Source organism: Gadus morhua, chromosome 23 (genome assembly GCF_902167405.1).
Source record: "Gadus morhua chromosome 23, gadMor3.0, whole genome shotgun sequence".
NCBI lineage: Eukaryota > Metazoa > Chordata > Actinopteri > Gadiformes > Gadidae > Gadus > Gadus morhua.
In genome coordinates this window covers 6,930,075-6,953,577 of record NC_044070.1, presented here as the reverse complement: position 1 = coordinate 6,953,577, position 23,503 = coordinate 6,930,075, and the positions used below count along the sequence as shown (strand labels likewise).

Sequence of the window (23,503 nt, the reverse complement as noted above, 5' to 3'; positions counted from 1 at the left end):
CGCCGATCTGAAGGAGAAGAGCCACGCTCGAGATGGACCTTCTCCGAGGTCGGGCCAGAGTGAGCCCCCCCCCCCCCCCCGCCTCAGAGTGGGGTGTGGGGACGTCAGCCCTGGCCGGAGCCCTGGCCGGAGTTGTCTCACATTGTAAGAATGAAGGCCGATAAGAATACAATAAAACGTATTTGCGTTGCTTGGTTGTGTCTGTAACGCACACACGGGTACGGGTGGAGTTCGCAACAAGCTTGATTACTTTATTATCGTTCATTCCTATAACGATATAAGCCTTAATAAAAGGATGATGAAGGTTTAACGGAGGTGCACGGCGCCAATGTTAGTGTGACGATGTTCTCTTTCAAAACAAAATAGCAGAACAGATTTTTTCAGATTAATCTTTAATCTCATTCAACAGATTTACCTAATATCAAGGACATTGTGTGGCACTCGTTAAATATGAGTGAAACATTGTCCAATGTGACTTATCTGAAATAAATTGGCTCTCAGTGAGCTGTTGAGATTAGGATGCAAGAACGGGGTAACATTGAACATTAAACTGAAATCATTATCTCGGATATCGTTTTGTGTGTCCCCAGACGCGCCGGCCAGTGTAGTATGGACAAAAACCCTGCCATATGTTTGTCCCATGCGTGCACATTTTAACACGTGTGTGTGTGTGTGTGTGTGTGTGTGTGTGTGTGTGTGTGTGTGTGTGTGTGTGTGTGTGTGTGTGTGTGTGTGTGTGTGTGTTTGTGTGTACTATCCGGGAGTGTGGTTGAAGTTTGGACTTGCCCAAGAACAAAAGTATTTATTTCTCTCTCATCCATACTGAAAACATCTGCAGGACACATCTGGCCTGACAGACTGGAGACCCAGGGCGAAATGGGCGAACGAGAGAGAGAGAGAGAGAGAGAGAGAGAGAGAGAGAGAGAGAGAGAGAGAGAGAGAGAGAGAGAGAGAGAGAGAGAGAGAGAGGTCAACTGGCACAGGATGCTCCAAGAGGCTCCTGGGTAAACGAAGCATATACCTTTATGTTTTTATATAAACAAGAAAATGGGATGCAAGCCCTTCTTTTTTTCTGAGTGTGTTCAGTGTGGCCAATATAACAAACAGAGAGAGAGAGGCATTTTTAACAGGGTGAATCAGAATCAGAATTGCTTTTATAACGTTCTTATTTTACAAGTACACAGGAGCAAAAGTCTTATGCTAAGTGAGAAGAGAACCAAATGTCGACAGGCGTCATGAGCACTAACGCACAACGCACCAACCACACACGAGATGTTGGCAGGTATATGTCTCAAACCCATTTCGCATTCTGGAAAGTTTCTTAAGCAGTAAAAGCTACTATTTGGTTGGACATTAACACATCGTTCAGGGTTTTGGAAATTAGGTTTACGACTGGGAACACATTTACCACCACTATGCAAAATAACTATACAATGCTTTAAAACCAACTGTGGTCTTCAACATGTTAATCGTTAATGAACACTCCCTTTCTGTTGCTTAGCTCTAGAGACACCCCATTTTCTCGTCGATACCTATCTTGTTTGGTAACAGAACAAATGACCAACAAAGTCGCTGAAACCAACTGTATTCAGACGGGCTTGGGTGTTGGAGTTAAATAGATTTCCCCGTCCCACGGTAAATGCTAAAAGTGTCTTCAACCCTCCAAATACCTGATTTACAGTGTTGTACGAACCGCAAAGACGGACAACAGATTTCTCCCTCATCCAATTTAAAGTCCCCTAGCAAGGAGGGTACACACCGAGACGAGTCGACAATCGATTTCCATTAATCGATTAAATTCAAAGTGTTTTCCCACAGTTGTGTGGACTGTGCGCGACGGCGATGGAGTACAGTGATTATAGGCTCGTTTATCTCCGCTGGCACGCCGTCTGCCACTTTGTCGAGAGCTATTTGATTACGCGTGTTCAAGCCATCAACCGCCGTGATGCCGACGGTTCCTGTGGCGGCGTTTTCTCACATCCTGACCCGCTAATCCATTTTTATAAAAGTGAATTAGGGACCACACACTCACACACAGACAGACAGACCGACACACAGACAGACAGACTGTGTGTGTGAGGACAGGAGAAGGAGGTGATTGCGTTAAATAGCGAAAGAGCAGAGACCGTGAAGAGGCATCAGACCAGTGGGCTGCTACAGAGGTCCTCATCGGCTCCTTATATCTGTCCTATTAGGCCTGCTGACACCAACCCTGGATAAAGCCAAGACAAACAAGCACACATGCACATACACACACAAGCGCACGTGCACATACAAACATACACGCAAACACACACAAGCCCATGCACACGTATAGACACGCACTTTCACACACACACACACACACACACACACACACACACACACACACACACACACACACACACACACACACAAACACACAGACACACAAAGCTACACATACACACACACAAAAACACTCACACTCACATATACACACGCACACACACAGACACACACACACACACACACACACACAGACACACACACACACACACACACACACACACACACACACACACACACACACACACACACACACACACACACACACACACACACACACACACACACACACACACAGACAGTGGACAGGAGAGGGAGGAGATTGTGTTAAATAGCGGAAGAGCAGAGAGACCGTGAAGAGATATCGGAGTGGACAGTGGCTGCTACAGAGGACCTTATCAGCTCCTTATATCTGTACTATTAGGCCTACTGGCACAAACCCTGCATAAAGTCAAGACATAAACACACGCAAATGCACACGCACAGACAAACACACAATCACACACACACATAAAATAACAGTATGTATTGCCATAAATGTGCACAAATATTGTATGGGAGGCAAGATCGTGTAATCTTTAAGCTGAAATGTACCAGGTTCAATCCCCATTTCCCACAGTCTGCCTTAGCAAGTGGCCTGAACCCCCTTCTCCTTAATGATGTGCAATAAATATAATATATAGATTTACTGTATACTTTATATACATATAATAAGTAGTACATACACCAACATACATATTTAATCACACAGATCAGTACAACTTATGGTTTTCGGGGCCAAACACAACATAGTTTATTAATTCGGTACCACAGGATGACAGAATAAATCGTTGAGGATCATCATTGAATATCAGATAGAAATTTGAACCGCTGAGATTGTGTTCTTCTCTGAAAAGAACCACCCGGCCGTGTTATATTATTCCAAGTCCAATCAGACACCACAAAGACATCTAACGCTCGGTTGCATCAACTTCACAGTACTCTAATTTAAACATGGTCAGTCAAATACACACACACACACACACACACACACACACACACACACACACCATCAGCCATACACCATTATTAGATGATCGTATTCAGATGTGCATCAGGGTTGACCCTTTGTTCGGGTATCTTCCCAGTGAGTGTAAGTATGCATGTAGCCGTCTTTGTGAGGTGGTAATGAGCCTGTAGCTCATTACTCATTCATGGAACTCTGATGTGATATTCCATTCTAATGTTCTACGGCCCACGGTTTACTTTACGCCAGATGAAGGGTGTAATTTACCACTTTAATCTGCATCCCTCGCTTCTAAAGCTTCTCTTAATAATGCATAGATTAATCAGCACATGTGAATCTCACTTTAGAACAGAGAGGAGGAGAGAGGAGAAGAAGAGAGAGAGAGAAGAACGAAGGGAAAAGAGAGAGGATTTTTTAAATCCGTTTTTTAAATAACGAGGAGACTTCCAAATCCATTTATGCCAGATGATGTCATTTATGTTACACAAGCAGTGAAAACGTACATCTATGATAGCAACACAAAGCGGCATGACCACCACAGAGTTAAAGAGGAAGCGACAACCTTTAACAAAATGCGACAAAACCGTACATTATGAGCCTTCTTCACCCGGCGGCCATGTTGGTTCCAATCGCTAGCTGGGTGATGGAGATGAATGTGGAATTATACAATCAGGTCCACCCGCAGCTAGCATTCAGAACCAAGATGGCCGCTGTAGGGAAGTCGGGCCTGATCTGTGTAGGACTGTTGGTATTTTGTTTTGCTGACATGCTTACACAGAAGAACTTGAAGGGTTTAAAAAAAAAACTAAAATGTTCAAGTTTTTTCAAGACTTACCATGTCAGTTCATTTCCATGCAGCTCTAATTCTTGGTGTTTGTATTTTGTATTTTCTCATTCGTTAGAGTAGATTTGGAGCAATGCATGAAAACATCAGTAGTGAATCCTTTCCTCCTGTCAAAAACCTGTCATCACAGATCATTTAAACATAGTACATAGTACAACAGAAACGTAAAGAGTACAGTCATGACAAAATACTTGATTGAGCAGTTTCCCATCCTCAATTGAGGTATTTAATACATGATTACAACAATTAACAGTTAATCAGGACCCTGTGCCTCCAGGGGGAACTATTCAGTTCCATAACTCAACACTCCATCCAGCATGAGAATGCTTGACCTAATTTTGGGGATGTTTGTACCATATTTCTCCTCCATCTTGTAATTGCATTATTGAGGCGGAGCGAATGCAATTTGGCCTGCGTCTCTCAATCTGTTCCTTTGAGGCGTTTTAAAGTGCTGCAGTGCATATTTCTGGGTCTGCTGCTAACATGCTAGTAGCGAGCTAATGAACATGGTAATTCTTGGCCCTTTGATGATGATCTTGAGTTGACACACATTGCGTCTTCGACATTAATTCCATGAAAAATGTATCAAATCCCAGTTAAGGGTTTAATTCCAATATGCTATGTTTTTGTTCACCAAACTTTTTTTAATTCATGAACCCGGATATGTTGCTCCTCTTGCCAAAAAACGGTTAATTATTTTTCCTCTGATGGCCAAAATAACAGCAATTAGTTAGAACATCTACTCTAAGCTATACACTGTGAAATGTGCTTCATTAATGTCAACTAATTTGTTTAATAAAAAAAACTAGATTTGTATTTTTTAATCCCACGGATGCTACCTCTATCTATTTTCTTTCCCTTAAATATTTTTTCAAAATCCTATGCAGTTCAAGAAATGGTAACTTCTGAATGTGACAGTTCAAACGGGCGGCCAACAGTGTAGTAAAAATCTACACATTTCAAGACGATCTTCCCACACATAAAGCGCTACCCTCCCCTTCTTACCCAAAGTCATGAAAACGGAATTATATGTTTCTTCAATGAGCTGTTCTCTAGGGAAAAAGGAATGAATAATTAGCTTCACAGAGAGCTAGCGATGATGAGCTTTTGACCCATTTACACTCAACAGGGGGGCCCTCTTCCTTACACCCAATGCGCCGGGTGTTCCCATTACCCCCATAATCAGCGGAGAACAAGCGCTTCCCAAAATGTCCTCTCATCTTCAGGCACACACCGCGCTCCCGCTGGGCCCCCTCCTGTTCCTGGTGAAGGCGCTCTCCTGTTTTAATTGAAAGATTGTTCCCTGGTTGCACATGCTCCCCGCTGAGATTTTAAAAAACAAGGAAACCCTCTATTGTTTTTCCAGCAGTTTCGTCAGCTCCTCGCTCTACTCCCTGTAGTATGCCACCAGGTTCACCTTAGGCCTGGCAACCGTACCCGTGGAACCCTGGGATGCCACCTTGAATGCCGGTACGTGATTGGCTCTCTCGGAGGTGTCCTGGTCGGATGGGTGAGTGGGCGGAGCCAGTGACTGGGGCGGGCCCGAGAACTGGCGGGTTTTGTTGTTGCCACGGCGACCCGTGTGCATGGACCTCGACGTTTTGTAGCTGGAACCCCGCTGGGGCACGGAGCAACTCAGGAAGGCCCGGAAGAACCTGTAGAACTGCATGCACGCACACACACGCATGCACGTGAAGACACATGCACGTCAACGCACACACAAAAAAAGACACATACACGCAAACACATAAGACATAAAGAAACACATACACAGTTTCCATTACCGTACAGTTACCATTACCGTACAGTGTCCATTACCGTATTGGTGTCTAAGAGGACTTCTTAGTCCAGTATAGTTCCCAACCTCTTTGGGAGCGTGACTTCCTTGATAAGTCCGGACTTTAAGTCCAGAACCTGCTTCCACAGGTTCATGGTTTCAACCCTACCACCACTGCGCCACACTGAGGGGCGAGCGGTGGTTCGCTCGCAGCCAGGATTCGCTCGGCAGTCCGTTGGGATATACGGGGGGGTCTTTTCAGACCTTCACCTCTTTAAAGTTGACTCACAGGCGTGCCATCAACTATCTATAGCCTATAACTCCTCAATCCCCCGCCAGCCCGTATGGCTATCAGTGGACAGAGCGATGGGGGTCCCGACCCCGAGGCTGTGAAACGCTGTGTCAGGGCTTGTGTTCACATCACGTGTTCTGTTCATTTGCTCCGTGCAGACGGCCTATGGTGCGGATGCACTGAGAGGCAGCGAGGGCTACCAGTTGGAAAGATCAGAGCTTTTCAGAACAGCTATTTCTGGTGGTGTCTATTCTGAGCTTAATGATATATCCGACGCTATTATATCACAAGAGAGAGGGTTTTTAATGGTGAAAAACAATTTCAAATAGATACAAATAGAGTGATGCTATCTTGTCATAGAAATTGTCAAGATATTGTCGTCTAAGAAACCAGAACCAATTGCAAACAGTTTTCTCTGTCGCAGCACCTGCACTTACTCGCCAACTCTTTGACAGCGCTGCCAGAGAAAAACCTTTTATGGACACTCTCCCTTAAGCAGCTCTTTCCTAGTTTGGTGAATCTCGTTCCATGTCATTATGTTGTCGTGCCTCCATGTCAAGCCAGCAGACAGCAAGCACCTCTGGATAAACGTAGTGTACTTAGTATACTTCCATTGTCCACGTATACTTATAGTACTACTACATTTTCCCAGAGTGCCACGGGACAAAACCAGCCTCTACTCCAACTCTTTTACCTCGAGGACCACTTTCCTATCTCAAGGAAAACGTGGGCGGCCCACAGCAGACCCGAGATAATTTTTTTCCGCAACCCAATGAAAACCCCAATTTTCTAAATAAGATATATGTATTGCATCAGAAAAATAAATAAATTGTTTTGTAACTAAAAAACTGCTACTCTAGTCAAACTTGCCCACATTGTGGACCCTTCACGACGTGAATCTGTGAGAAGTTGAATTGTATATGTATGGAGCCTGCACGTTGGTAGTATAAAAGGAACTCACAGTAAAAGGTGGAGTAGCCAGTTTGGAGAAACCAGAGTACGATTTATTGTTAAGGTATCTGAGGTATCTGAGTGAAATAATCCCAGACCTCCCTTCAGGCCTCCCTTCTAATCCACTCCCTGAATAAAATACTTCTCGCTAGCTTTAGCAATAGGTCAGCCAAGCCCTTTGGAGGACTCCGCTCATGTGCAATGAAAGGCCGGGCAGAGAGCACGAAGGCTGCAGGGTAGGTAGACAGACAGGGAGGACAATAAAGTATGTTTCAACAGATACAAGTACCTTTATTGTATCTTTTCTCTGAGAGAGAGAGAGAGAGAGAGAGAGAGAGAGAGAGAGAGAGAGAGAGAGAGAGAGTCCTAGACTGAGACCTAGGAAGAGAGATGGGAAGAGAGAAGGACTGTGAAGGTCAGTGGATTAGTCTGGGATGATGGAGGGATGAGGGGTCTCAGATGAAGGGATGAGAGAAAAGGGGGATTATCCCATGAGCTTCACCACAGAAAAGCTAGGTGGGAGCACAGCCCACCATTGTGTATGTGTGTGTGTGTGTGTGTGTGTGTGTGTGTGTGTGTGTGTGTGTGTGTGTGTGTGTGTGTGTATGTGTGTGTATTTGTGTGTGTGTGTATTTGTGTGTGTGTGTGTATTTGTGTGTGTATGTGTGTGTGTGTGCGTGTGAAACCTTCTACATGAATGTAAATCATGTACAGGTTAAAGTGCTTCTAGAAATCAAAACATCTGAAGTCTGAAAGAGGCTTGTCTTTATCATTCAAATGAAAAACCCCAACAACAGGTCCGTCTCCATGACAGCGTGGCGTCTGGGAGCGTGATGGGAGCATCCCTGCACCCGCCTGATCGTCCTCCCCTTCTGTCATGTCGAGGGTGGACACGGCCATCGACTCCATGCACACACACTCACACACACAGCTCCTTTAGTGTGTGACATCATCAGAGGGGGGGAGAGAGAGAGAGAGAGAGAGAGAGAGAGAGAGAGAGAGAGAGAGAGAGAGAGAGAGAGAGAGAGAGAGCACCGCTATCCAAACATCATCAGGGACGTCAGGATTGGAAATCACACCTCATCATCCACACCTCGAAGGCTAAGGGTATTTTAGCATTACCATTGAGCTAGACACACACACACACGTGGCTCAGGTTCAACTCCGCACAGCACTTAAAGTCTTCAACTCGCCTCAACACACCTTTGCCATGCTCATGGGCTGGGAGGAACTGAAGACTGAAAGGGTCACACAGATCTGGGTGTGCGTGTGTGGGGGCGTGTGGACGTACGTGCCTGCATGCACGCATTATTCATGCACACTTTGAGAAGTTTCACTTGGTTCGCCGCTAGAGTCAGAGTCGAGCTTAAGAGTCACCTAAACGCAGGGAAGGCAACCATCCCGGTCGCTGTAATAGCAAGGCTGTGGTTCAACAGAGATCAAAGAGGGTTATACGTTAGTGACTGAGATAGAGAGAGAAAGAAGCAGAAGAAGCAGTGTGTGTGTGTGTGTGTGTGTGTGTGTGTGTGTGCGTATGTGTGTGTGTGTGTGTGTGTGTGTGTGTTTTTGTGAACACGAGTGAAGTGAGAAAAGGTCAGAGCCACAGAATATTAAACTTCCCTTACGACATCATGATCAAAAGGCTGCCTTCCTTATGCAGATTAAATGTTATTTCTTTTCTCCCCGCCGTCCACCTTGGTAACCTTCACCTGGGTCCCGCCTTATCGCCTCCATTGAAATGATATTTAATATTTACTTCAGTTATCTCCAATACTCATATTTCCTTAAATGTCTCCCCTGCCTTCCCTCCTCCCTGCACCATTAATATGCCTCTCAGTTCCTTTCCTTTCTTCCCCGTCCTTTTCCCTATCTTCTGATTTGTATCATCTATTGCTCTCTCTCCGTCTTGGGCTCATGTGTTTCTAGCATTGACATTTTGGCTTTAATTTCTTAAAGGTCAATTTTAGTTTTCGTCTCCAGGAAAATAGCGTGGGAGATGAACTTCATAAAAGTGCTTTCATACGCACTGCATAAACACCAAAGAAGACAAATTGCCGTTTTGCGATTTTTTCATTTATATAATTTTTATTGCATTCAATGCTGCACTTTGTCAAATTAATTGTTTTGTTCCTTGTTTCAAACCGAACCGTCGGGTCACTAAGTTGCCAGATAGGCTGCAACTCTCCCCTTAATCACCCTTTTTAGTCCACCTTGTACAGTCATGTTCTTATGAAAGGGTGTGTGTGTGTGTGTGTGTGTGTGTGTGTGTGTGTGTGTGTGTGTGTGTGCGTGCGGGCGTGCGTGCGTGCGTGCGTGCGTGCGTGCGTGCGTAGTGTACGATGCATCTCGAACACACCATTACTTCAGTCTGGCCGATCTGGCATACCAATCTAATCAAACCAGGTCGACTAATCGGAAGACAAGGAAGCGTATTAGAAACAGTGGGAAATTTCCACACTATTATGACTATATATATCTATCTCTACCAGTACACTGACTATATTTACTTTAGTTTGTAGTCAAATGTAGCTTACAGTTTAGCCTTGTTCATAGTTTAGTTAAATTTGGTTGCGTTTAGTTTGGATTGGTTAAGTTGAGATTTACTTTTTCTGGTCGGCTGCACTAATTTAACTGTGTTAATTAGACACCTTGCTCTTAATGGAGACCTTAGCAAGGCATGAGGATCATAAAATCAAGCACGGATGAATTGAATATTATATAAAGAGATTAGTGTTGGGAGGATACAGATGATGGAAGATGGAGAAGGAAAGAAAGGCTGACCGTTAGACAAAAGAGCAGGCAGAAAGATAGATAGATGGATGGATGGAAAAGGGTTGGAAAGATAAATATCTTGAACAAGACAAGGAGAAAAAGGCAAAACCACAAAAACACAAACAAAAAACAGAAAGTAACATTTGGACAAACAACGAGAGACGGAAGACGCCATGTGACAGAAGAATGACAGATATATACAAAGAGAGGGAAAATGACAGCTGACAAACCCGATAAGAACCAGGACATTTTCCCATGCCAATACATTTTTGATTTGAATTACAGAGAGAAAGATAGAGAGAGGGAAAGACAGAGAGGGAGAGAGAGAGAGAGAGAGAGAGAGAGAGAGAGAGAGAGAGAGAGAGAGAGAGAGAGAGAGAGAGAGAGAGAGAGAGAGAGAGAGAGAGAGAGAGAGAGAGAGAGAGAGAGAGAGTGTCTGACATTATCTCACAAGAGAGGGAGAGTGAGATATCGATTCGACTCTGGGTTAAAATTACCCATGCCAATTCTCGTCTTTCTAATTATTCAGCTTGTTGACTCTGATTCATCAACGGCCTGTTTCATTACAGTAAGCATGATTTATTCATGGCACGGCCCTTGAGACTTCTTAACCACTGTTAACACCGCTACTTGTTAGTCTTACGTTTGGCTGTTCTAAGTACTTCACCCTCTCTTGTCAGCGGCAGTAGGCTTCCGTCTTATGTGCTTTTAAATATCCATGTCTTTCGAGTTTTACTCTTTACTTCTTCCCCAACATAGTCTCCATCTTGCAGCTCATCTTGTTCCCCTGTCCAGTGGCAGACCCGCCTCGGTAGGAGGTGTCCAGAGTCCACCTGTCTACCAGAGAAGGGGAAACACCTCGATACAGTCGACCTATCTGCTGGCTGGTCTACCCGGGCCTCATTAATTAAGGTCTCTCTCTCTCTCTCCCTCTCCCTCTCCCTCTCCCTCTCCCTCCCTCTCTCTCTCTCTCTCTCTCTCTCTCTCTCTCTCTCTCTCTCTCTCTCTCTCTCTCTCTCTCTCTCTCTCTCTCTCTCTCTCTCTCTCTCTCTCTCTCTCTCTCTCTCTCTCGCTCTCTCTCTCGCTATCTCTCTCTCAGAGAAAAGCAGTTCAGCAAGAAACCCTGCCTTTCCTTCTATGATTCCCAGGACGATGCCTCTGAGTTGGAGCAGTCTAGCTTCTTGGTTCTTTGGTTGCTTTTACTCCCATCGCCTTCAACACGCGTCAAAGGCGTGTTGCTGTGCATTAGGCTGTGCTGTGCTGATGGAAAATCGCTGGGTTACATCTAATGCGATTCCAAGAGGCACAGATCGCTGCGCCGCAGCTCTAGCTCCAGAGCTGTCTCTCTCCTTTTGACGAGCGCCCTTCGATGGTGTGGTTCACCACCACCGGAGATCCTGCCACGACGCCAATGACATCCAGAGGCTCCGGCTGGTGTCCTGCTCTCTGCCCCGCCTCGGTCCCCTCCGGCCAAGAAGCTGCTGCAGCACTGGGGCTGCAGAGCGCGGCCAAGGCTAATGCTAATCTAGCTCTACTGGTCGGAACCACAGGCAAGCTTCCGCCAAAACCAGCCGTTTAGTAAGCAGCAATCTGGGAGTTTTGATCATAGGTGAATCCGTGGTTAAGGAGCAGGGAACCCACTGTTTCGGGGGTATTTCGTAAACACTATGTGGTAAAGAAAAAAGGGTTTTGGGCTGTGAGTTTTAGGAAAGAGGGGGGCGTGTTAACCCCATGGTTACGACCCATGCCAACCCTATGATACCTTTTTAGTACCGTCGTTGTGCAACTGTTATTAGAGTTATAATGATCGATGTTGCATATGAAATCCGCCACACAACGTAACGTTATGCTATATATGTCCGGGAAGCCTAACCCTTACTGTGATGGGTACATTTAAAATAAATCGCCTCTCAGACGGGGCTTCACTACACACACACACGCCGAAGCGCTATACAATAAGATTCCGAAAAGCCCAACTTTCTTGTGCACAACGCAGTCAACCGCTGCCCAGGCAGAGCGCCACACTTCTAGACAAACCACGCCGCCGGAGCCCCTTGGTCCTGAATGTTTTTGGGAGAATGTCAAGAACATAGGATTTTATAATTTTTTAAAAAATGGGATAGAATTACCATGGACAAATGACCAGGTTTAAAACAGAAACTAAGTGTTTTGGGCTCACTGGCTCTTTAAGCATTTAACTCCCCAGGGTGTTGTTTTCTGTTGCCCCTCCGGTGGGGAGATAGTCGACATTTCCTTTGAAAATATTGGTCCATCCATGAAATGAATGATGTCATGGCTCGAAATGACAGCAGACCCCACAAGACCTTTAGTTACTGTGCTACACAATTGGGAAGATGTCTTCTTATGTCGGCCCCATTCTAGCTCTTTCTTTCCCAATTGTCTGAACGTTTAGCCAACTCTCCAGTCTCCACCACTGGTTAAAGAACTTCTGTTCTGCTGCAGGGGGTGTCTTCATCTCAAAGTTTGATTACTTTTGCACTCGAGCCTGAGGGCAGCGGGTGTGCACCGAAATAGAAAGGGAACACAGAAGGGGATTGCTAATTGTATCCAGTATTTAGCATTTAGATATGATTTTCCAGAAGACTAGATTATTGTAATGCACTTTTTTGATGGACTGACAAAGCAGTTGTTTAATATACTCAAACTTATTCCAAATGCTGCTGAGTCTTAGCTAAAATCAAATAAAAGGTTTGAACACAACGCTCCGAGTTTGACTTCTCTTCACTCCCTCCCATTAAAACCAATTATTTCTTTGAAAATACTTATTCTATTCCTTTTTATTGTTAAACTGTCTTATCTTATATGTTATCCTATTTTTTATGTTTTCATACATGTAAAACCCCATATATGTCTTTTATCTTGCATGTTTTTGCATGAAAAAAACCTTCACTTGACTAGAACGACAAGACAAGGACAGATTGGCTCACGGGTAGTCCGAATTAGATGAATCTGCCAGGTGACATTTTGAAGTCTCCCCCCCTGGCGTTTGGGGTCAGTGTTCAGGCTTTGCTAATCAACACAGCCCTAGAGGAACCTCTAACAAGCTGAACAAGCAGGATCCAGAGGAGCAGGCGTGAACACTACAGGACTTGAACTTTCTTCAAAAACCTGATCACTTCTACTGCTGTGAAATCTAACAGCAGCCTACCCCCTTATAAAGGTAGAGAGAGGAACAGTAAGAGAAAGAAAGGGGGAGGAAAGAGAAAGATAGAGAGAGAATCATCGACCCAAACATTGAGAGAAATCAGCTGCAGACGGAATTAAAACCAGTAGCTCTTTGAAAATCGGCAAAACGACTTGTTACAATTTAATAGAGCTTTAAACAAGAAGTAGATAAAGATAGACGGAGAGAGAGAGAGAGAGCAAGAGAGAGCAAGAGAGAGAGAGAGAGAGAGAGAGCAAGAGAGAGAGAAACAATAACCATCAATTAGTGTCTATCTAGCCCTCTTTTCAGAGCTGAATCCGAGTGGGAGAGCAGAGAGACACAGATACAGGGAGAGACAGCGAGAGGAAGAGAGAGAAACCTAAAAATAAAAAAAACAATTACCTTTAACGAGCGGTATAGCGAGGTAGAGACAGACACACAGAGGGAGCGAGGGCGCACTCACCTGTTTGTTCATGAATATGTAGATGATGGGGTTGACCACGGTGGAGCTCTTGGCCAGCAGCGAGGGCACCACGCTCACCACGGGCCCCACCGCGTCCCGGGGGCCGAACGTTGACAGCAGGGCCACCACCCCGTAGGGCAGCCAGCACAGCAGGTAGCAGCTCACCATGGTAACCACCATCAGCAACACCCGCTGCTCCCGCCGACGGCTCAGCGGCGTGCTGACACGGCTCACCTGGCGGGGGCAGAGGGGGAGGGAGGGGAGAGAGAGGGGGAGAGAGAGGAGGGAGGGAGGGGGGAGAGAGGGAGAGAGAAGGGGAGAGGGGAGAGAGAGGTGGAGAGGAGCGGGGGGGAGAGAGAGAGGGGGAGAGAGAGGGAGAGGGGAGAGAGAGAGGGAGGGAGAGAGGGGGAGAGAGAGGGGGAGGGGGAGAGGGGGAGAGAGATGGGGGGAGAGGGGTGGGAGAGGTGGAGAGGGAAGGAAAGTGGAGAGAGAAGGGGAGAGAGAGAGGGTGAGAGGGAGGGAGGGGGAGAGAGAGAGGGGGGCGGGAGAGGGAGATGGAGGGAGGGAGGGAGGAGAGAGAGTGGGAGAGGGAGGGAGGGGGAGAAAGGGAGGGAGAAGTGGAAAAGGAAGGATTTGATGAGGTGAGCGAACAAGGGAATAAGGAGAATGAGGGGATTGGGTGGAGAGAAATGGGGAGGGGGAGGGAGAGAGAAACGGAGATGGGAGAGAGGGGGGAGAAAGGCAGAGGGAGGGAGTAAGGATGGAAGAATTAAGGAAGAGAGAAAGGATGAGGAGAGAGATATAAATAGAGAGAAACATGCTTTGGTTCACGTTCTTTTACAGCGTATCCAAACACCTTGCACTTTAAAAATCCCAATCAGTTTTTCGCTGTATTAAATCTTGGATCATGTGAGGCGTGTAATATGTAAGATCGAATGACACATGAGCAAAGAACGGATGCGGTAATCACTCCACAGCGCTGTTCGGGTGATTGATTAGAATCAATGAATTCAGGTGATTCATTGATCTCGCCTTCTTCTTATTTTTTCCCTTGCTAACAACTGCCGCCATACATCGATCCGGCGGCCAACACCTCTCACATAAAAAGACAAGACGCAATATACGCATTGCAATACTTCAAGCCTTCTTTGGTAAACATTTAGTGTGACAACGCAGCGACTATAGTGATGTAGTGGCTCCTGGCAGTGGAGTTTATCCTGTCCTCCGTGATGTGAGACGCACACATCCCTTCCTGGGGAGGGCTCGTGTGAGAGATGGATCGGGGAGGGGTGACGGTGGTGGTGGAGGAGCGGAGGATAGCCCCCCTCGCCGAGCGACACAGCGTCGCTGCAGATAGCCCTCCTCCCCCCGGCCTGATTCAGACCCAGAGTGGTGTTCTAGCGCTTTATTTAGACCGTGGGAATGCATGGATAAGAAGAGACAAATAAGATCAACCTTTATTCATCTCCAGAGGGGGAGATTCAGAAGTCATGGCAGCAACAGCCATGAGAGTAAGAGTTAGAGTACAGAACCAAACCAAGAATACAAATAGTAATATGAATACAAAAAAATAATAAGAAATAAAGTAATAAGTAAATAAATACAAATATAAAGTAAAACACTGAGCAGCTTGCGCTGGATATCTATGCTGGTTTGGAAAGAGTGAATCTGTGAAGATATGTACAGTATGTCAATATATAGTCTATCAATAAATAGTCTCCGTCTATCAAACTCTGTCTATCAATACGTATAAATGAACGTATACAGAATATGAATGAATACATCAATGAATGAATGAGTCCATGCACAAGTCTGCCAGAGACAAAGACATACTTTTGTGTATAGTTCTATTGAGAACTTTATATTGAACCATAACGTTTTCTATAGGAACGCTGAGAAGAGTGTTGTGAAAGTGAGAGTGCTGAATTTGTTGCAGCAAATGCAAACACTGAAGTAAACGTATGACACCTTTTGATTGCTTTACTTAATAAATAAATAAATGGAAATTGTTTCTTTACCTTAAAAAAAGCACACACACGCACACACACACACACACACACACACACACACACACACACACACACACACACACACACACACACACACACACACACACACACACACACACACACACGCACACACCACTCTCTTTCCACTCCACCACAAACACTCCCTACTCGCTCCCCCTCTTCTCTTCTCCTTTTATCTCTCCTGTGTTTGGGCTGTCTTTGATTTCTCCTGGGTACACTGGGCACTCTCTGCCGCGCAGAACGGCAACACGGTGTGGTGGAGTGAAGGGACCGCGGCTGACGGTACAGAGATCAGCCACGGGCCGCTGTGCCCCGACTTTGGATATCGTGTGGGAAGAAGGTTCCTAATTACTGCCTGCGAAAATCCAGAAGAGGAGCTCATTTTACCTTGATTAAAACGCTGTATTTAACGCGCTGTTTAACGCATTAAATACCACGTTTACTAAAGTGGAAATGTTTAGCAAAAGGCCGTGCAATGCGGCATTTTGACTACAACTGCATGTTTGACACTGTAAAATGTGGCGTCATGAAGCATGCATGCCAAATTGTATGTTCAATTTTAGAAAGAGGCATAGTTGTGACCCTATTCTTTCCACCTTCCCCGCACACACACACACACACACGCACACACACACACACACACACACACACACACACACACGCACACACACACACACACACACACACACACACACACACACACACACACACACTAGGGGGATAGGACAGTTCATGCTAGAACTACCCTGAGGATTGGAACAAATTGAATGATTTGAGTGTTTGTGTGAAACCAAGCATGGCGTCTAAATCACCGAAGAAGAAGCCACCACTCCCATGAGTCCTGACCTGCCTCTCTCTCACTCCTTCTCTCGGTCCCTCTCTCCAGCTCTCTCAAGTCCATTAACACACATGTAGTCCCAGGTGAGAGATAGAGAGATACACACATAGATATCACAGAGATAAAGTGAGAGGTTGAGAGAGAGAGGTTGAGAGAGAGAGAGAGAGAGAGAGAGAGAGAGTGTGCAAATAAGGACATCATCAGAAGAAAAAGTTGACATCCAATTTCACACTATTCCTTTTGCAATCAAACTTTTACACAGACACACACACACACACACATGCACACAGAAACAAACAGAAATGCCTGGATATATTCAGTTTTACCTAAGAAAAGTGACGCAACAGAATGCAACAGCCCACAAAATAGCCTTGCACGACTTAAACATGACCTCAGGTGCCTCGACGCAACGAATCGCAAAGTGACGTGACATTTCGTTACGTCACATCGCATCACGTCGTCGGACATCGACGTGACCGAACGCACCACGACGTCACGACACGCCGTGCCCCCGCTCACCTGACGGACGGCGAGCAGAAGGCGGCCGTAGCAGTACAGGATGACGGCAAAGGGCAGCACCAGGCAGAACAGGAACAGACACAGGATGTAGGACACGTTGTTGGCCGTCTGCGTGCGCCAGTCCACGGAGCAGGAGACGCCGGGGCCCTCGGGGCCGTAGCTGCTCCAGCCCAGCAGCGGGGGCACGGTCCAGGCCACGGCGTACAGCCAGGAGAAGCAGATGCCCAGCAGGGCGGGGCTGTAGCTGCGGGAGTCGGCGGCGGCGGTGCCCAGGATGGTGCAGAGGCGCTCGTACGACAGCACCGCCAGCGTGATCAGAGACACGATGCCTGGGAGAGGAGGGGGGAGGTGGAGGGGGAGGATGGGGAGGTGGAGGAGGGGGAGGTGGAGGGGGAGGATGGGGAGGTGGAGGGGGAGGTGGAGGAGATAGAGGTGGAGGTGGAGGGGGAGGTGGAGGAGATAGAGGAGGAGGGAGAGGGGGAGGTGGAGGAGATAGAGGTGGAGGAGGAGGGAGAGGAGGGGGAGGTGGAGGGGGAGGTGGAGGAGATAGAGGAGGGGGAGGTGGAGGGGGAGGTGGAGGTGGAGGAGGAGGGAGAGGAGGAGGAGGAGGGAGCAGGAGGAGGGAGAGGAGGGAGGTGGAGGGCGAGTTGGAGGATGGAGGAGGAGGAGGAGGGAGGAGGAAGAGGGAGAGGAGGAGGAGGAGGAGGAGGGAGAGGAGGAGGAGGAGGAGGAGACAGGTGAGGGAGAGGATGGGCAAGTAAGAGGGGGAGGAGGAGGGAGAGGAGGAGGAGCGAGAAGAGGAGGGAGGAGAAGGAGGTGAGGAGGTGGATGATGGAGAGGATGTGGGGAGGAAGAGGAGAAAGGGAAAAAAGAGAGAGTTGGGAGAAAGAGGAAGAGGATGGAGAGCAGGGGGAGGGAAAGGAAGACGGGGCAGAGGGAAAAGATGGGGAGGATCAGAGAGGAGGAAGAGGGAGAGAAGGAGGTGGAGGTGAAGATTGAGGAGGAGGAGGGAGAGGGAGGAGAGAAGGCGATATAGTAGGTAGATGAGGTGGGAGGTAAGGGTTGAGTAGGATGAGAAGGAAGAGGAAGAAGATGAGGAGGTAAAGGAGGAGAAAGAGTTCATGAATATATTACGAACCCTAACTTCAACACATTTATGAGGGGTTAATGCAGTGTGCAACACATGCATATAAACACATTTCAGGACAAGTTGCCTTTCATCAGTGTGAAGGCCACTGGCGTCAAGAATTCCCCAACATCCCCAATGTTGCGTCTGCTCCCCCACACATTTGTTTTATCCCAATCAACGTCTGTCTGTTACATCAATCTATTAGTGTGCATCACGCCGCATCAAGAGATTAGTGCTCGTTGAGGACCATTGAGCTGGGAATCAGGGGTCTGGTAGGAAGCGCCTGGGGATTTCTCCGCGTGTGTGCAGTCCGTGACCGTCTGGAGGCAGCAGCCATTCAGCGGTTAGGGTTGAACAGGATCCTTTTGTAGACTGGGCAGAATGGGACTATCCTTAGATAATGGCTGGCACAAAGATCTTGTTAAAATAGCAAAAGATCTACTCATGATAACGTTTGGCTTGAGATCTTCACTAAAAAGCATACTGAAGCAAAGCTTAACTGAAGGGAGAGTGAATGAGAGGACATTTCGGGAGATATCAACCAGGAATAATGACATTGTTAAGCTACGTTCCGGCACTAAATGTCCTGCCAGACGCAGGGACATCCCTGTTGATGGTATTACACATCATGCAATGTGTCTGAGAAAGTTCCAAGTATGTCCATGTGGGGATATATATGGGGTGATGAAGTTGCATAATGCATGAGCTTATTGACTTGAATAAAAAGTGATAACTTGCACTCAAAGAACATATTCACAAAACTACATTTTCACATGTTCTGAATGTGACGCCAAAGAAAAAAGAATCACTTAAGTTTGCATGATGACAATGAAAAATAGCATTTATTTACCATTATCTTCTGATTAAATGTTTTTACTTTCGTCTATTTTCAAGGACAACTCAACATCGTGAATACAACCTCCGAATACACCTTCACAAATATGACTACACGTGATTGTTTGCCTGAATGGTCATAGATTTGGGGTCTATAGCTAAAAAGCACCATGGTATGCTTATTGTAAGCCATTCAATTGGCTAAGACCTCGATTTTTGCATTGACCACCGTCAAATTATCAGGCTGCTTTCGCTCAAAAAGGGCCATTACGCAAAGGGAAGATCACCTGTCTGGGCTGTCTTATCTAATAGAAGCTGAAGATGAGTCAAGTTGATTGCTTAAATAATTTGTTAATTAAAAAGGCACCTTAGAATATGTATCTTCTTTCCCTATATGGCTATGTGTTCTATAATGTAGGACCTAGTTTACACTGAAGACAAAACAATTTAACGCAGCTCAGCAGACAACAGGAAATGTTGTTATAGCAACGAGTGTGCTGGGGTTTACAGTAAAAGACGGCTTAAGTCATTTATCTTTAAATTAGTAAAAAAAATGACTGAAGGTTGATATTAAGTGGATGATTCTCCGTCTGGGTTTGTGTAAATTAAACCTTAGGCAGAACTCATGAACTTGTAAGCGATGTAAACAGTGCTTCCATTCTAAACATGAATGTACACCAATGGAGGCCCGTTCCAGGAACCGAGAACAAATCCAGAAGCTAGAAATATTGTGTTCATATGAAATGTTCACGTTCATCATGATACATGTAGTAGTGACGAGCCTTGCATGCTGTTTTTTCCACATCTCTCTTCTATCATTCTGTGCATGCTGAATCAATAAAGGTCCATTTGGACAATGGCTATGTGTTCTACAATGTCCTTTGCTTGAAGTGGAGGCTGTGGAGGTAAGGGTGGTTGGGATGACTATGAATGGAATTGTATTACAATTCAACAAAATTGTATTGGAAAAAAAGAGTACACACACATCGTCTTATTTTCATACTTGTCTGTTAATCTGCACTCTTCAGATTATTTTGCCATCACGTCTGTTAAAATCTGTCATGTGTCAAAGCAGGGACGATGACAATAGCGTTGAGCCATTGCAACACAAAGAGTGGCATTCATCACAATAAAACGTTTTTGAGTGTTTTGGAGTACTTTACTCTCATCAAATTCCGGGGTATGCAATTGATGACAAATGAGTTCCTTGTTCAGATTCTGCTGAGGAGCACTTAGTGTGCATTCGCCTGCCACAAATGTAAACAAGGGCAATATAGCATGTCCATCTTTGTGAATCAACATGTGTCGGTTAGTACCTGTCGACAACATAATAGTGAATCGCCATGCAAGTACTTTATAAAATGTCTTATCACTAAGAACATAGTGATATATTGCTAAACAGTAAATAATCTCAACATGATAAACGCCATCGTCCTATTAGAATGAAGCATTGTCTGTATCTAAGTATAATGTACTCATATTGGGGGCTTTCAATGAGAGGCTCTCTCTCTCTCTCTCTCTCTCTCTCTCTCTCTCTCTCTCTCTCTCTCTCTCTCTCTCTCTCTCTCTCTCTCTCTCTCTCTCTCTCTCTCTCTCTCTCTCTCTCTCTCTCTCTCTCTCTCACACACACACACACACACACACACACACACACACACACACACACACACACACACACACACACACACACACACACACACACACACACACACACCATTCCCTTCTGCCAGTTAGACTGACAGATAGATAGATATCGTACCCCATTGACCCGATGACACGCCTCCCAATTTCCCCGCCACAGAGCACAGCCCGGGCGTTGCGATCGAACCGTCGCCGAGGCATAACCGGAGCACCCGGGACCATTAGCGGATTAGCAAATGAGCTGGACACGGCCACCAGTCACCAGCCCGGCCTCCGTCCAGACATGTCCAGTGACCCAATTATAATGAACAGAGCCTAAGTCAACAACGAACACCCTGGTCTGGGGCCAGGGTGGGGAGGGAGCCCGTAGCCTGCAGGGAGCCCACAGGTCGGACCGAGAATACAGAGTCCTGTATTGGCTGGAAGAATACAGCAGAATCCAGGAAACATTTAACTATTCATACAACGTCAGTTTCCTATTATTGAAACCAGCCGACCTGAACAAATGGACCTCTTTTTCACCTGATTGAAATCGACTCGTGCATGAGCTCCTCTCCCTGCGCTCCAACCATGTGATCGATGAAAGAGACACAAACACGCACATTTCGAGGTTGTTTGGAGGTTGAACAGATGTATTCTGCAGAATCGGGGTCACCAGGGTCAATAAGGGCTAAAAGTGGTATTTTTTAGATTTTCATATAACTGTGACATTGATTTTATGTTATTCTATAGATCTTACCTGTCAAGGCTTTCACCAACAGGAACGTTTTGACCCTTAACAGTGAAAATGCTAATCAGCCTAGTAATTATAGCAATCTAACTCAAACTCAATGTTGACGGGAAGCAAAGGTGTTGAAGTAACTTTGTAACCTTATCATCAACAATGTTGAAAATCACTTTCAGCAAAAGCATAATTTCCTATTTTATGTCAGAAGGGAATTTCCTCTTTTAAAGTGCAAGGTGTGAGTGTGATCAGCGATTACAAGCCGTTTGGAAATCGCCCTTTTAATGTGCATTAGTGCCATGACAAGTGGAAGTGTCCACCTAGATTCATGATGGATAAATAAGCAACATTTGCCACAGTCCACTGGGTAGGCTGGTAGACTGATCTGTAAACATCTAGGTGGACACGCCCACTTGTGATGTAATTAAGGCACAGGGAAGGGGAGATTTTCAGACGGCTTGAAATGGCTAATCACACACACACACACTGGGTTGTATAACAAGGGGGTGGTATAATTTTAATTTCTATTCAATATGTTTTATTTAGAAGTTGTTGTGTCTGAAGAAACAAACACATTTAAGCAACAGAACAAGAAAAAATGTATAAATTGCAGTATATACTCTACAACTGATTTGCATTGCTACACAAAACCTTCTGTTTCTTGCTATGGCTTAGTGTTTGTGTCTGCCACCACCAGCATGTCCTGGGGCATGCTAGGTGGTGGGAGACCATGGGGTTTCCTCTCTTAAAGCATCTGCAATTTAAGATAGGAGCCTGGATCTCCACGAGTGTGTCGAGCCACTAGCAAACACTGAAAAAAACGAAATTGGTGGCATCCTCAGCAGTGACCACAAAAGCCACACATACACCTCAAGTACTGTGGTCTATCTGAGGTCGACATCAATTAAACTCCATTTTTTATTACATTATTTTTAATTCAGTAATGACTTCCGAACAGCAAACATATGTGAAAACGTAGCCTTTAAATGAGGCTTTAATTTTTCATTTGGTTCAACAAATCGATGGTTGCCATCAAGACCAGTCGTGCTTGAAAGGCTAACTCTTGATTACCTAATCAAGACACTTTGACGCACGCCCCTTATGGTACCACATTTCATAACATATTATAGTGGGACATATTTCTGTCTGTTGTCAACACTATCTAATTAGCCTTTGCCTACAAATGCTATAGCTCCATATTGTGTCCACATATGTGTAGAAAGGGTGTTTTACTTTATGAGTCACAAATTGTATACCATAGCCGTACTGCTATAAGAACATTTTTCGGTTTTAAGTTTTCCAATTTGGAGCAACAGCTTTCATTCGCTCCTCTTCGGTAAGTTTTTTGAACTGACAAGAAAGCACGTGGCACTTCACACCTTTAAATTCAAACCGTCCGCCAAGAGCGCGTTCTTTTCTTATAATCCAACAGTGATCAAATGAGCGAGCCTGCTCAAAAATAAATAGTAGCTTTAATTTGAATGCGAAGTGAACGATCAATCAAAATAATTAACTTACCCAAACACGCGTTAACGAACCCGTACCAAACGCAGCCGCTGCGTCCAATCAGCCACCGGCCCTGGGCGCTCGCCGCGAAGCTGAACGGCGTTCCCAGCACGCTCACGAGCAGGTCGCTCACCGAGATGCTCACGAGCATGCAGTTGATGGGTGAGCGCAGCGTCCGGTAGCGGCAGAACAAAGTGATGACGATGAAGTTGTTGAGGAACCCTAAGGTGCCGATGACCCCAAGACACACGGCAACCACCAGTTGTCCCGTGCGCGTGAGAGAGCCCGTGCCGCCGCCGCCACCACCGACATCTCCGTCTCCTAGCGCGGGACAGCTCGGGCAGCCGAAGCTCGCATTGGACACGATCATGCCGTTCACGACGCGCGAGCTCACATTCTGCCCCCACGTTTGCCGCGAAACTGAACCATTCGATTCGGGTAACAGCGTGAGCGTTGTGGTAAAAGTGCGAGAACAGAGAGGACGCACGCTGTTCCCCGGTTTCCAAAGTGTTAACTTAAAGTGCTCTGGTTCCGGGGAGGAAGTCTTGAGTGGAGGTTAGGAGGAAAGGAACCGCGAGACTGTGTTTTGTGAGGCCAAGCCCTCCTCTGCCTCGCGCGCAGGGTCCCCCGTGCAATTCCTGTTTCGATAATGTGCTTTTATCGCCGACCTTCTTGCAAGGCGAGGCGCGCGCAAAGGAGTAGAC

General features: G+C 46.0%; 1 protein-coding gene across 1 annotated transcript; it reads right to left on the bottom strand.

The window, feature by feature from the left end:
- Positions 1–3,779: 3,779 nt before the first annotated feature.
- On the bottom strand, positions 3,780–23,470 carry tmtopsb (teleost multiple tissue opsin b). Its single transcript, XM_030348260.1, has 4 exons — positions 22,812–23,470; positions 16,966–17,294; positions 13,579–13,812; positions 3,780–5,820 (listed from the first exon to the last, which is right to left on the bottom strand). The coding sequence occupies exons 1-4, from the start codon at positions 23,167–23,169 to the stop codon at positions 5,545–5,547; spliced, it is 1,197 nt and encodes a 398-aa protein (XP_030204120.1). The 5' UTR covers positions 23,170–23,470; the 3' UTR covers positions 3,780–5,544.
- Between the last annotated feature and the right edge of the window lie 33 nt (positions 23,471–23,503).

Bases quoted from the DNA above. Each gene is read 5' to 3' on its own strand.
- tmtopsb (XM_030348260.1), bottom strand. From the start codon at position 23,169: ATGATCGTGTCCAATGCGAGCTTCGGCTGCCCGAGCTGTCCCGCGCTA. The intron at 17,295-22,811 runs GTAAGTTAATTA...CTCCTCTCCCAG, and splicing joins GTTCGTTAACGCGTGTTTGG to GCATCGTGTCTCTGATCACG. The intron at 13,813-16,965 runs GTGAGCGGGGGC...TGCCCCCGCCAG, and splicing joins TTCTGCTCGCCGTCCGTCAG to GTGAGCCGTGTCAGCACGCC.